The following is a 12,796-nucleotide window of genomic DNA, read 5'->3' on the forward strand; positions in this document are numbered from 1 at the left end:
AAAGCAGACTTTGGCTCCCTTTTTTCAGGGTCCCTTCACCTGCATGTCCACCCCCCCCCCTTTCCCTCTTACACACAGGGGGCTCTGCCAAGTATGTCTGCATGTGCAGGGAAGCGGATCTATGTACAGAATGTACAGACATGCCATTGGGCTCTGCCAGGCACCGTAGCCCTATTTACAGTGAGCCTTGTGCCCATGTGGTAGGACTACATAGCAATAAGGGTTCCCCAGAGCAGTCTGCATAGCAGAACAGTCCTTTCCTGTGGCTCTATCAATGTCTCCCTCCACCCCCCACAGCCTCAGGTCTGTATGGAGGAGCGGACTTGCTGTGGGGGGGGGGGGGGAGGATGTTGTGTCAGGACTGCATAGGGGAGGAGGGATCCCCAGAGCACTCTGCATAGCACACTGGACGTGTAGTCATTTCCATTCAGCAATCCGGACCTTGGTGACATGGCTGTACAGGTGGAGCTACAAACAGCCACACTGAATTAAAATACAGTTCTGCTGGAATATGCACCCCCCCCCCACCCCGTGATTTAGATAAGGGGGGTGGTTTGGGTTTTGAGGATGCCGTATGCGAGCAAATGCCGCTGCGGTGTCTGCCAGGACTGCACATGTCTGTACATGTGTCGGAGATCCAGCACATGCATGGACACACCATGGGGGTCTACCATGTTCCATATTCATGATAGGCCTGGAAAATACCTCCCCCCCCCCAGTGTGTCTGTACATGTGCCAGAGAAGAGCAGAGCATTGCTGGACTTGGCGTCATTTTTGTCAGGGTGGAGTTTGTCCCTGGGGTGGAGTTTGTCCCTGGGGTGGAGTTTGTCCCTGGGGTGGAGTTTGTCCCTGGGGTGGAGTTTGTCCCTGGGGTGGAGTTTGTCCCTGGGGTGGAGTTTGTCCCTGGGGTGGAGTTTGTCCCTGGGGTGGAGTTTGTCCCTGGGGTGGAGTTTGTCCCTGGGGTGGAGTTTGTCCCTGGGGTGGAGTTTGTCCCTGGGGTGGAGTTTGTCCCTGGGGTGGAGTTTGTCCCTGGGGTGGAGTTTGTCCCTGGGGTGGAGTTTGTCCCTGGGGTGGAGTTTGTCCCTGGGGTGGAGTTTGTCCCTGGGGTGGAGTTTGTCCCTGGGGTGGAGTTTGTCCCTGGGGTGGAGTTTGTCCCTGGGGTGGAGTTTGTCCCTGGGGTGGAGTTTGTCCCTGGGGTGGAGTTTGTCCCTGGGGTGGAGTTTGTCCCTGGGGTGGAGTTTGTCCTGGGTGGAGAATTGTGGTTTGATGAAGGAAGTGATTTAGTTTGTAGATATTGCTACCTCCTCATTATTGATTATGTGTCCATAGCTGCCTTCAGTTTGGGGGAATTTTGTAATAATTCACAAAAATTCCATTTCACAGATATCTTCATCTATTGGACGGCAAAGAGAATTACCCGTGCTTGGTGGATGCAGAAAATGCGGTTATATCTTTCCCACCAATCACCAACAGCGACAAGACGAAGGTGAGATACCCGAACCTATAGGAAGAAATGGGAGTAGGAAGAGAGGGAGTAGAAAGGTGTTTTTTAGACCCTTTTACATTACTCACCGTATTTTAGACTCAGTCCCAAACTTGTTCAGTAGGGATGAGGTCAGGTGGATCAGTAGGGATGAGGTCAGGTGGATCAGTAGGGGTGAGGTCGGGGGATCAGTAGGGGTGAGGTCGGGTGATCAGTAGGGAATAAGGTCAGGTGATCAGAAGGGAATAAGGTCAGGTGATCAGTAGGGAATAAGGTCAGGTGATCAGTAGGGAATAAGGTCAGGTGATCAGTAGGGAATAAGGTCAGGTGATCAGTAGGGAATAAGGTCAGGTGATCAGTAGGGAATAAGGTCAGGTGATCAGTAGGGAATAAGGTCAGGTGATCAGTAGGGAATAAGGTCAGGTGATCAGTAGGGAATAAGGTCAGGTGATCAGTAGGGAATAAGGTCAGGTGATCAGAAGGGAATAAGGTCAGGTGATCAGTAGGGAATAAGGTCAGGTGATCAGTAGGGAATAAGCCATGCTGGAACAGAAAAGGGTCTTCACCAAACTGTTAGCACAAGGCTGGAAAAAGCCCAATAAAAATAATGGCACTATAAGAATAAAGAACATATAGGTCAGGGATCCTCCAACTACGGCCCTCCATCTGTTGTAGAACTACACATCCCATGAGGCATTGTAAAATTCTGACATTCACAGACATGACTAGGCTTCATGGGAGTTGTAGTTCCTGAACAACTGGAGGGCAATAGTTTGGAGACCCCTGATATAGGTTCTACCCTCCCCCACTCTATCCTAAACGGAAAAGCTATTGGTTGGAGTTGGGTTTTAAAGGAACACTGACCTCATTTGGAAGACACTTGGATTACAATGACTATCGTTCTTCTTCCACAGATCACCAAATCCACCCAGGCCCTCTTGTTGGAGGTGACCAGTGGCAGCAGCCTGCAGACCTGTAAGGATGTCATGGACGCTCTGATTGAGGTAAGTGACATCTCCATTGTTCTGCTTGGATGGTTGGGGCCATTTGGATCTCGCTAGATCAGGGGTCTCAAACTGGCGGCCCTCCAGCTGTTGCAGAATTCTCCGCTGCCAATGAATAAAATACATCCGTGGCAGCAAAAGTTTGTTAACCGGTTCCCGACCGGCCGCCGCCTTTTTACTGCGGCAATGTGGCTCTGCTGCGCAAATTGGCGTACACCTACGTCCATCGCAGGCAGCTAGGGGGCGAGCTGCACTCCTGCCCCCACTCGTCAGCGGGGACTCTGATGCAGGGGGCTCCGATTGCCGTCTGACACCTGCGATCGCTCCCCGCTGAGAGAGGACGGTCGGATGTTGTAAACACAGCTGACCGTCCTTCTCTCTGGAATGATCACAGAGCTCCTTCTATATAGGATCACATGTCTCTATGATCATTTCGCAAGCCCCTCCCCCACAGTTAGAATCATGCCCCTAAGCTCACATTTAACCCCTTGATCACCCACTGTTAACCTCTTCCCTGCCAGTGTCATTAGTACAGTGACAGTGCATATGTATAGCACTGATTACTGTAGTAATGTCACTGGTCCCTCCAAAAGTGTCAAAAATGTCAGTTAGGGGTCCGATCTGTCCGCCGCAATGTTGCAGTCCCACTAAAAATCGCAGATTGCCGCCATTACTAGTAAAAAATAAACAATAAAAACGACATAAATCTTTCCTGTAGTTTGTAAATGCGATAACTTTTGCGCAAACCAATCAAAATACGCTTATTGTGATTTTTTTGTTTGTTTTTTTTTTTTTTTTTTTTTTCAAAAATATGTAGCAGAAAACAAATTATTTTTTTTTTTTTTTTGAGAATGTCGTATAGCAGAATGTGGGAAAAAAAAAAAATATTTTTTTCAGAATTGTCGCTCTTTTTTTGTTTATAGAGCAAAAAATATAAAAATCGCACAGGTGATCAAATACCACCAAAAGAAATCTGTTTATGGGAAAAAAAGGACATCGGTTTTATTTGGGTACAGCGTCGCACGACCGCGTAATTGTCCGCTAAATTAACACAGTGCCGAATCACAAAATATGGCCTGGTCATTAAGGGGTAAATCTTTCCGGTCCAGAAGTGGTTAAGTTTATAAAAATTGTGTAATGAGTGCAAACTTCTAAATCCAATCTCTATCACATTGCACTTTACATTGCTGAGCTGGTGGTAGATGTGAAGGCGATGGTGTAGTGAATGGTCGGCTTTATATCCAGTATAAAGTGGAAGTGGAAAGGCCGGACTGACTGGACACAATGTAACGTATATGGGGACCATTAGAATTATTTGTAGGTCGGGGTGACTATTGGATGATGGGATGACGCGGATTGTCGTTGTGAACTGGAGCAGTGAAAGTGATCCGCCTGATATCCACCTGAGAGTCGCTTTAGTTTGCCGCCCCGGCACTCGATGGCAATCCTCTCCCTGTGATAACGGCGGAGGAATATTTATAGAAACCGTTTCCTTTTCGGTGGAAATCTCTCACAATCTGTGACGGGTGGAATTTCATCTCTTTTGATATGGCGAGTGACGTTCCGACCAAGCGGAAAATTTCCTCCTTTGGGGGGGGGGGTTTAGCAAAGAGCGACATCTGCCGTTCCTAGCGAGTTCAGTAAACTCAGCGGACGGTGCGGGGGATGGATGAAAAGTAGAAACTCAATAAAAAGTGTATCTGAAAAGAGGAGAAGATTTCACCCCTCATTCAAAGGGAGTGCTTTCTAACTGTGGGGGGAGTGGACTGACTGCAGTAAGAGAGAGATCCGTGTTCCTGATTAGTAGGGACACACAATCTCATCAGCCAATTGGGTCTGATGGTATCAACCTTCGAGGCGGTTCCGTTTGCTCAGTTCCACACCAGACCTTTGCAACGAGAGATTCTGGTCATATGGAACAAGGATCCAAAGTCTTTAGACAATTTGATTCAGTTGAGCTGCAACACCAGGGCTGCACTGTTATGGTGGCTTTACTCTCCAGCACTATGCCAGGGCAAGTCCTTTCTCCCGATGTTTTGGACAGTGGTAACCATGGACGCCAGCCTGTCGGGCTGGGGCAGGGTTCTGGGGAGGTTCTGTGCCCAGGGAACTTGGACAGTAGAAGAGTCCAAACTACCGATAAATGTTTTGGAGCTCAGACCAATACAGCTTTGTCTGAGCCACTGGACGCCTCGTCTCCAAGCTTGTCCGGTTCGGATTCAGTCGGACAATGCCACAGCTGTGGCTTACATTAATCACCAGGGGGACACCAAGAGTGTCTTAATGGCCAAGGAGGTGGCCGAACTTTTGGACTGGGCAGAACAGTTTGTCCCAGCCCTCTCTGCTGTGCACATCCCAGGTGTGGAGAATTGGCAAGCGGATTACCCGAGTCATCAGATGTTGGATCAAGGGGAGTGGTCCCTACACCCGGAGGTGTTTCATCTCCTGTGTCAGGTGGGGGACACCCAAGGTCGATCTGTTTGCTTCTCGTCTCAAGAAGGTGCAGATCTCGAGATCCTCTGGCCCACGCCACAGACACACTGGTGGATCCTTGGGGTCGGTATTGGCTGATCTATGCATTTTCTCCGCTGAAACCTCTGCCGAGGCTTCTACACAGAATAGAGGTGGAAGGGATTCCAGTCATTCTGGTGGCTCCAGACTGGCCCTGCCGGTCTTGGTACACAGACCTAGTAAGGTTGGTCGCCGATGCTCCTTGGAGACGTCCTCTCAGGGAAGATCTGCTGTCTCAGGGTCCGATCTCCCCTCCTGCTTTACAGTCGCTGGCTTTAATGGCATGGCTGTTGAAAGCCAGGTGTTGAGAGATGGAGGTCTTGCTGACTCTGTGATTCATACGCTCTTGAAGGCTAGGAAGTCGACTTCCAGAAAGATAGATCATCGTAAGTGGAAATCATACATTTCATGGTGCGAATCGCTGAAGGTGCACCCTCGCTTGTTTTCGGTTGCTAGGGTTTTGGCCTTTCTGCAAGAAGGGGTTGGCTTTGGGCACTATCAAAGGCTAAGTGTCAGCTTTAGCGATATATTTTCAACACCCGTTAGCTATGCATGCCTTGATTTGTACCTTCATTCAGGGAATGCGCTATTTGGCTTCTAAGAGGCGGTCCCCGCTACCTCCAAGGGATCTGAATCTGGTATTATCTGTTCTTCAAAAGCCTCTCTGCTTTCGAACATTAGGGAGCTTTTTCTGCTTTCGTTGTCTCAGAAAGTTGCCTTTTTGGTGGCTATCACTTCCGCTTGCAGTGTCTGAATTTGCAGCGTTGTCCTGCTGTTTGCCTTATCTGGTGGTCCACAGAGATAAAGTGGTACTCCGAACAAATCAATCTTTTCTCCCTAAAGTGCTTTCTGATTTTCAGACATTGTGCTGCCTTCACTCCGTCCCAAGCATCCTAAGGAAATTGCCTTGCATTCTTTGGATGTGGTTCGAGTGATCAGGGTTTACCTGGCGGTTACGGAGTCTTTCTGAAAGTCAGACGCTCTTTTTGTCTTTACTGAGGGTCCTAGTAAGGGATTGGCTTAGTCTGCGGTGACCATTTCCAGGTGGATCAGGCAGACGGTTGTTCAGGCTTATTCACTGAAGGGTCAGGTTCCTCCTTTCCCAGTGACAGCACATTCTACTGGAGCGCTGAGTGCCTTTTGGGCTTTTCGCTATAAGGCATCGGTGATGCAAGTTTGCATGGCTGCGACTTGGTCGTCTGTGCATACGTTCACAAAATTCTACAAAGTTGATGTGTTGGCATCTTCAGATGCTTCCTTTGGCCGCAAGGTCTTTCAGGCTGCTGTATAAAGAGAATCTTTTTTGTTCTCTTTGAGGGTGTTTTTACTAGGTGAGCGGGTTGTTCCTGGTTGAGCTCCACATTACCTGGTTGGCTATGTTTAGCCTTTAGGGAGTTAATTTCTTCTTTTGCGTTTTTCTTCCCACCCCTTATATTAATACTGCTTTGGGACATCCCAATGGTCTAAGATATGGAGCTGCGTCTGTCAATGAACGATAGAGAAAACTAGATTTCTCTATCGTCCATCGACAGACGCAGCCTCATCTCTAAGAGCTGAGTGGGTTTATGCTCCTTCCATCTGGAGTAGTCTAGGCAGGAAAATTTGAAAATCCACGCCCAGGGGGCTGTCCCTCCAGGCATAAACCCCACTGCACAACCCAGCACATCAGTTTTTCTGCCTAGAGGAGTAGGACCTAGGTTTCCTGCTGGGACTCCGGTCTCCGTTTTTTATTTCTTTTAGAAAATGTTTTCTTTTTATTTTTCTTTACTCACTTGCTAGCTAGTATTCAGGGAAGAAATTCCTGGTGATCTGCAAGCAACGATGCCGGCTGGGGCTTTGCACTGGATAATCTAGATCCTTATTGTACTCCCGCCCCTCCCCCCGCAGTCTTGTCTACGAGCGTAAGCAGGTTATAGTTCTTACCTAGGCCTAGCCACGACGGTGCTCCCTTGTCCTGAGGGGGACGAGCCTGCGAGCGGATGCCTCGCCGGGACACAATGACCTGGAACGCCCTGAGTCGTAGCATACCCCTCGGCTGGCAGCAACCACTTCGGGGTGGGAGGCAGTCTGCCAGGAGCGGAGCCCACCCAGTCCATGGTATGGTGAGTAACTGTGCCCCCCTTGCCCCTGCTGACCTTTGGGGGTTATGGGCCTTCCCCTGGGGATAATGGGATTTGTGCCTCCCAAGAGATCACCCCTGGTCTGCCCGGTCTGTGTGTCCTTTCCTGTCCCTGCGGGGGCTGTGTGTCTGGAGTATTTACTGTAAAATCCTTTCCTCTGAAGTTAATCGACAGACGCAGCACCCGCCCCTCTACTTCTGAGTGAATGGGGTTTTTTTGTCTTTTAAACACTGCTTGCAACAAAACTAAATGCTGTAGCAGAGTGTGTGGGGTTATGCCTGCAGGGACAGCCCCCATAGGCGTGGTAAAGCTGTTTCCTATTCCTGATGGGAGGAGCATAACCCAATGGTCTAAGAAGATATGGAGCTGCGTCTGTCGAATTTCAGAGAAAAGGATTTTATGGTAAGTACAAAAATCTAATTTTTTTTTTGCTTTTAAAGGTAAAGAAGAGATTTGGGGTCTCTTTGACCCCAGATCTCTTCAAAAAGAGGACCCATCATCCTTCTTTCTATTACAAGGGAAGTTTACATTCCTTGTAATAGGAATTGTCAAGTGATTAAAAATAAAGGGACAGTGTAAAAATAAAAAGTAAAATGAATAATAAGAAAAAAAAAAAAAAAAATTAAAGCGCTCCCATCACTCTATGCTCGCGTGCAGAAGCGAACGCATATATAAACGGTACCACATCTGAGGTATCGCCAGGAACGCTGGAGTGAGAGCAAAAATTCTAGCACCAGACCTCCTCTGTAACGCTAAACTGGAAACCTGTAAAGGCGTTTAAATTGTCGCCTATGGAGATTCTTAGGTACGGTAGTTTGTTTCCATTCCATGAGTGTGCGCAATTTCAAAGCGTGACATGTTTGGTATCTATTTACTCGGCGATGCTGTAACATATTTTGTATTGCACGAAAAATTTGGGGTAATTTTTTAATTTTTTTTACAAAAAAATGGCATTTGCAAAACTGCTGCGCAAATGCTGTGTGACATAAAAAAATTGCAACAATCGCCATTTTATTCCTTCGGGTCTCTGCTAGAAAACAAAATGTACATTGTTTTGGGGTTCAAAGTAATTTTCTAGCAAAAAATACTGATTTAAAATTGTAAACCATAAATGCCAGAAAGAGCCGGGTCAGCAAATGGTTATGTCCGCTTTTGTGTGTGTGTGTGTGTATATATATATATATATATATATATATATATATATATATATATATATATATATATATATATATATATATATATATATATATATATATATATATATATATATATATATATATATATATATATAAATGTCTGGACTTTTATAAAGATTTTTTTTCTTGGAGTGAGTTATATTTCTTTAGTGTTACAATGTATTTTATTCTAGTATTATTAATGATCATTATTTTGTGTTTTTTGTTTCTTTCCTATACACAGAAAATGGCAGAACTCAATAAATTCACGATGGAGAACAAAGAGGAGGAAGTAGATTCCGATACAGAACATCCGGGGGACTTGGCGTCTCAGAACCTGGAACCCCCGGAGCGCCCCCAGCTGGTGCTGGAACAAGTGCGCGTTACTGATGTGGACGGCAACCTGAAGGTCCTGTACCCATCCAAGACCGACCTGAACCTCAGTGCTTCCTCCTTTGTGATTGTCCGCTAGTATGAAATGTCTTCTCCTTTCCTCCAGTAACCAATCACATCCTTCGGTTGTCAATGAAGAATGACGATTGGACACGGAGTGATTGCTGTGAGTGAAATGAACGATTTGCGCCTGTACAGGAAACTCTGAATTCATCCTTCATTTCCAGCGTTTTAGCACTTGTAGAGATACACTAACACAAGGAATCCTAATTTATTTTTTATTGTCATTTTTTTTTTATATGTTGGCTGTTTTGTTTCCTCGTGTGCAGATATCTGAAATATCGCTGCCATTGTCTGTTAATGTGATATCAGCCAAAATAAAATGGCAGTTCAGAAATGGTGTGTTAGTAATTTGTGGCGGTGCAGCTTTTTTTAAGGTTAAAACAAAGTAAGGAGGTGACACATCCCCTCACCCCCTCTGAAAAGCATTCCACAACTGTGAATTGCTTTTCAGAAGGGGAAGGGGCTTCCACATGTATGGCAGTAGGATGAGGAATAATTCCCCTTCATTGGTGTCAGTGGGAGGAATAGTGCCCCACCATTGGTGTCAGTGGGGGGAATAGTGCCCCACCATTGGTGTCAGTGGGAGGAATAGTGCCCCATCATTGGTGTCAGTGGGGGGGGGGAGAGGAATAGTGCCCCATCATTGGTGTCAGTGGGAGGAATAGTGCCCCAAGGGCTGGATAAAGGCAAGCAAAGGGTTGCAGTTAGGAGACCACTGATCTACACCGATGGCACTTTCTGGGATTTGATTGAATACATTCCTTGTAGAAAGCATCTAATACCTCCTGGACACGGGGCAAGTGAGGCTACCAGTCTGTCCATATATCCTCCAGATAAACGGCTGGCGGGGTATTAGGGTTCTCTCTCTGGTCCTCTGAGATATCAGGGGGGCATTTTGTAAACTTCAAAGCATATTTTTCTTTTGAAACGACCCCTCAGGGGTCACAAATGCTGTCTTTTCCTTGGTACTTTCAGTGAAGGGGATTTGCTGATATCCCTTTGTCAGGTCAGTGGTCAGATAACGGGGCCTTCCCAGGTCCGACTGTGAGCTCCTCTACCTGGTCCATGGGGGGGTAAGAGTCACATCAACCCAGCAAAGGGGGGGGCTCAGTGTCCCATCTACCCAGCCCATGGGGGGTAAGTGTCACATCTTCTCACTGATCAAAGCTTTTTGCAAATCCTCCAACTACCGTCTGGTTTTGGGTCTATAATAATGGGACTGGACCGATCCCTACTGGACTCTTCAATGACGTCTGGCTCCAGCATCCTCTTCATCACAGATCTCTCCTCAGGAATCCGGGACGGTTTGTGTTATTATGAAGCATCTATACAGCCCTCCAGTCACCCTTAGTGGTGCAGCACTGCTAATAAAACCCTCTTCTGATTATAGGAAAGTGATGGAAGTGATCATCCCATGTTCAGAAATATTCCTTATCAATAGAATCACACAAATCAAGTCCACCCTGTGACGTCACGTATGTACCCCAGAGGTGCCAAATTTTTTATTTTTTTTGGGTATGGGGGAGAATCGGAGCCTCAACTCCAGATTCTGACATCACCAGGGGGCCCTACATAAAAATCAGTGACTATTCAGTCTGAGACCCACAACAGGATATAGTCAGACTATGGGCAGAGACTGCATGCGATACAAGGGATATAGTCTGACTGTCTCCTGGGCATAGTCTGACTATATCTCTTGTATCGCATCCGCAGTCTCTGACCGTCTCCTGTACCATGGCTGCAGTCTCTGACCGTCTCCTGTACCATGGCTGCAGTCTCTGACCGTCTCCTGTACCATGGCTGCAGTCTCTGACCGTCTCCTGTACCATGGCTGCAGTCTCTGACCGTCTCCTGTACCATGGCTGCAGTCTCTGACCGTCTCCTGTACCATGGCTGCAGTCTCTGACCGTCTCCTGTACCATGGCTGCAGTCTCTGACCGTCTCCTGTACCATGGCTGCAGTCTCTGACCGTCTCCTGTACCATGGCTGCAGTCTCTGACCGTCTCCTGTACCATGGCCGCAGTCTCTGACAGTCTCCTGTACCATGGCTGCAGTCTCAGACTATGGGCAGGAGAAAGAGACTGCAGACATGGTACAGGAGACGGTCAGAGACTGCATGCGATACAAGAGATATAGTCAGACTATGGGCAGGAGACAGTCAGACTATATCTCTTGTATTGCATCCACTGTCTCTGACCGTCTCCTGTACCATGTCTGCAGTCTGTCTCCTGCCCATAGTCTGAGACTGCAGTCATGATACAGGAGATGGTCAGAGACTGTGGATGCGATATAAGAGACGTCCGATCATAACTCTCATCTATGCAAACCATATGAAGGAGAAGAGGGCACCATAGTATAAAGTGCTTTTCGATTTAAAATCAGCAATGTATAGGAATTGGCCCCACCATTGATCGGTGTGGGCGGGTCTCCTGTGTGGGATGATGTAATCGCCTAAAGCCCCGCCCATCACTTTTCATCTTCAAGAATGGCGTAGTTGCCATTCATAACTATGATATACAAGACAGAAAGGATTAATACAATAACTATAACATGGACCCCTCCCTATACAACGTATGCCTCCTAACTCTTTATCACCATCCCATAATAATAAATAACATGCCCCCCCTCTACAATGTATGATTATTACTTCATCGCCATCCCATAATATCCAATAACATGCCCCCTCCACTACCTGTTTGTTCTTCAAGTAAAAATAAAGACAAATTTGTTTTCATTTAATAGTGTATAATTTACCCTTAACCTTTTATCACCATCCCATAATAATCAAAAACATGCCCCCCCTTTCCCCTCCCCCCATCTGTTCATCTGTCAAGTGATAATCACTGGGTGGGGCTAGAGAGGGGGCGGAGCTGCTGTCCTCATAGCTGTCGCCGGTAACCAGTTAAAATAGGCGGTGCTGACTGAGGACATCTATTGGCAGAAGAACGGCACTGCGGAGGTCAGCTCTATAATTCTGTGTGATAACCGTTGATATGAAGAGGGCGGAGCCAGTTACCTGCTTAGTAATTACAGAGACAGTTATAGTAAATCCGGCCTGATTTATTTTTTTTATAATAAATTCTCATCACTCTGCACATTTCCTGATATTTTGCGGCTTCTCATATTAATATATCAATGTATGAAAAAATATACCAAGGTATATTCCCCGCGCCAAGGAGTGTTTTAGCAATTATGATATTTAAAGTATAAGGTGCAGCAGCAGCTATAGAGTAAGGAGATAAAGGAAAATTCAGCCTTAATAATAAGGCCAGCTACAGCGCTTGCTGAGTGTAACCCTAGTGGTGAAATGAAGTAATGGTTCACTAAACTGACAAATTAATAAAAAAAATAGGCAAATAATATATGACAAGTGATAAATATCCTAATTTACATCTGTGACTTTTACAATTACAAATTAATCAATATATAGTAGTAATAAACATATAGTGATCAAATATGAAAATATCAAGTCCAAAGTAAGTGACTGTTGTGCCCAAACAGTTGAAACAAAATTACACAGAGAAAAAAAAAAAAAAATGGTATTCAGCAGCCAATCAGCTTCAAGCTTGATGCCTATTGGTTGAGTGTGTTGTGGGCGGAGTCACACAGTGCTGGGCAGGGTATAAAAGGCAGAGTCAGAGCTGGAATCAGCCAGTGTTCTCTAAGTGTGATTGGTGAACATATCTCTCTGCGTTCCACTGAGACATCCGCCATCTTTACTTCTACTGATCATAGCAAAGTATGTACCAATTTATCTTTATACTTATATACATTATATACTAGGATAACACATTATATACTGTATATATATATATACCAATCTATACACTTCTATTATATATATATATATATATATATATACACACCAATTTTTTTTTTTTTTTTTTTTAATTTTATTAAGGGTTTGAGATAAGTCTGTACAACAAAAATATAAATTATAATCATGTAATTTACCAATGTAGGAAAAAGTATGGTTCTTACATCATTTTTAATACAAATATATAACAATCACAATCTCTTATCCCAATTTATCTGCAGTCCCCGACT

The 12,796-nt window shown here is 45.8% G+C and overlaps 1 protein-coding gene across 1 annotated transcript in view; it reads left to right on the forward strand.

The window, feature by feature from the left end:
- Positions 1-8,765, forward strand: part of LOC309567637 (leucine-rich repeat-containing protein 47-like) — a gene marked incomplete at its 3' end in the record, with an annotated part of 29,370 nt that extends 20,605 nt beyond the window's left edge. Inside the window, exons 5-7 of the mRNA XM_082273054.1 lie at positions 1,384-1,486; positions 2,398-2,487; positions 8,538-8,765. Of these exons, the coding sequence (XP_082129180.1) occupies positions 1,384-1,486; positions 2,398-2,487; positions 8,538-8,765 (421 nt within the window). The remainder of the gene's footprint in view (positions 1-1,383; positions 1,487-2,397; positions 2,488-8,537) is intronic.
- Between the last annotated feature and the right edge of the window lie 4,031 nt (positions 8,766-12,796).

The sequence above is a fragment of the Pelophylax lessonae genome (genome assembly GCF_965119305.1).
Source record: "Pelophylax lessonae genome assembly, chromosome: 12".
Lineage (NCBI taxonomy): Eukaryota > Metazoa > Chordata > Amphibia > Anura > Ranidae > Pelophylax > Pelophylax lessonae.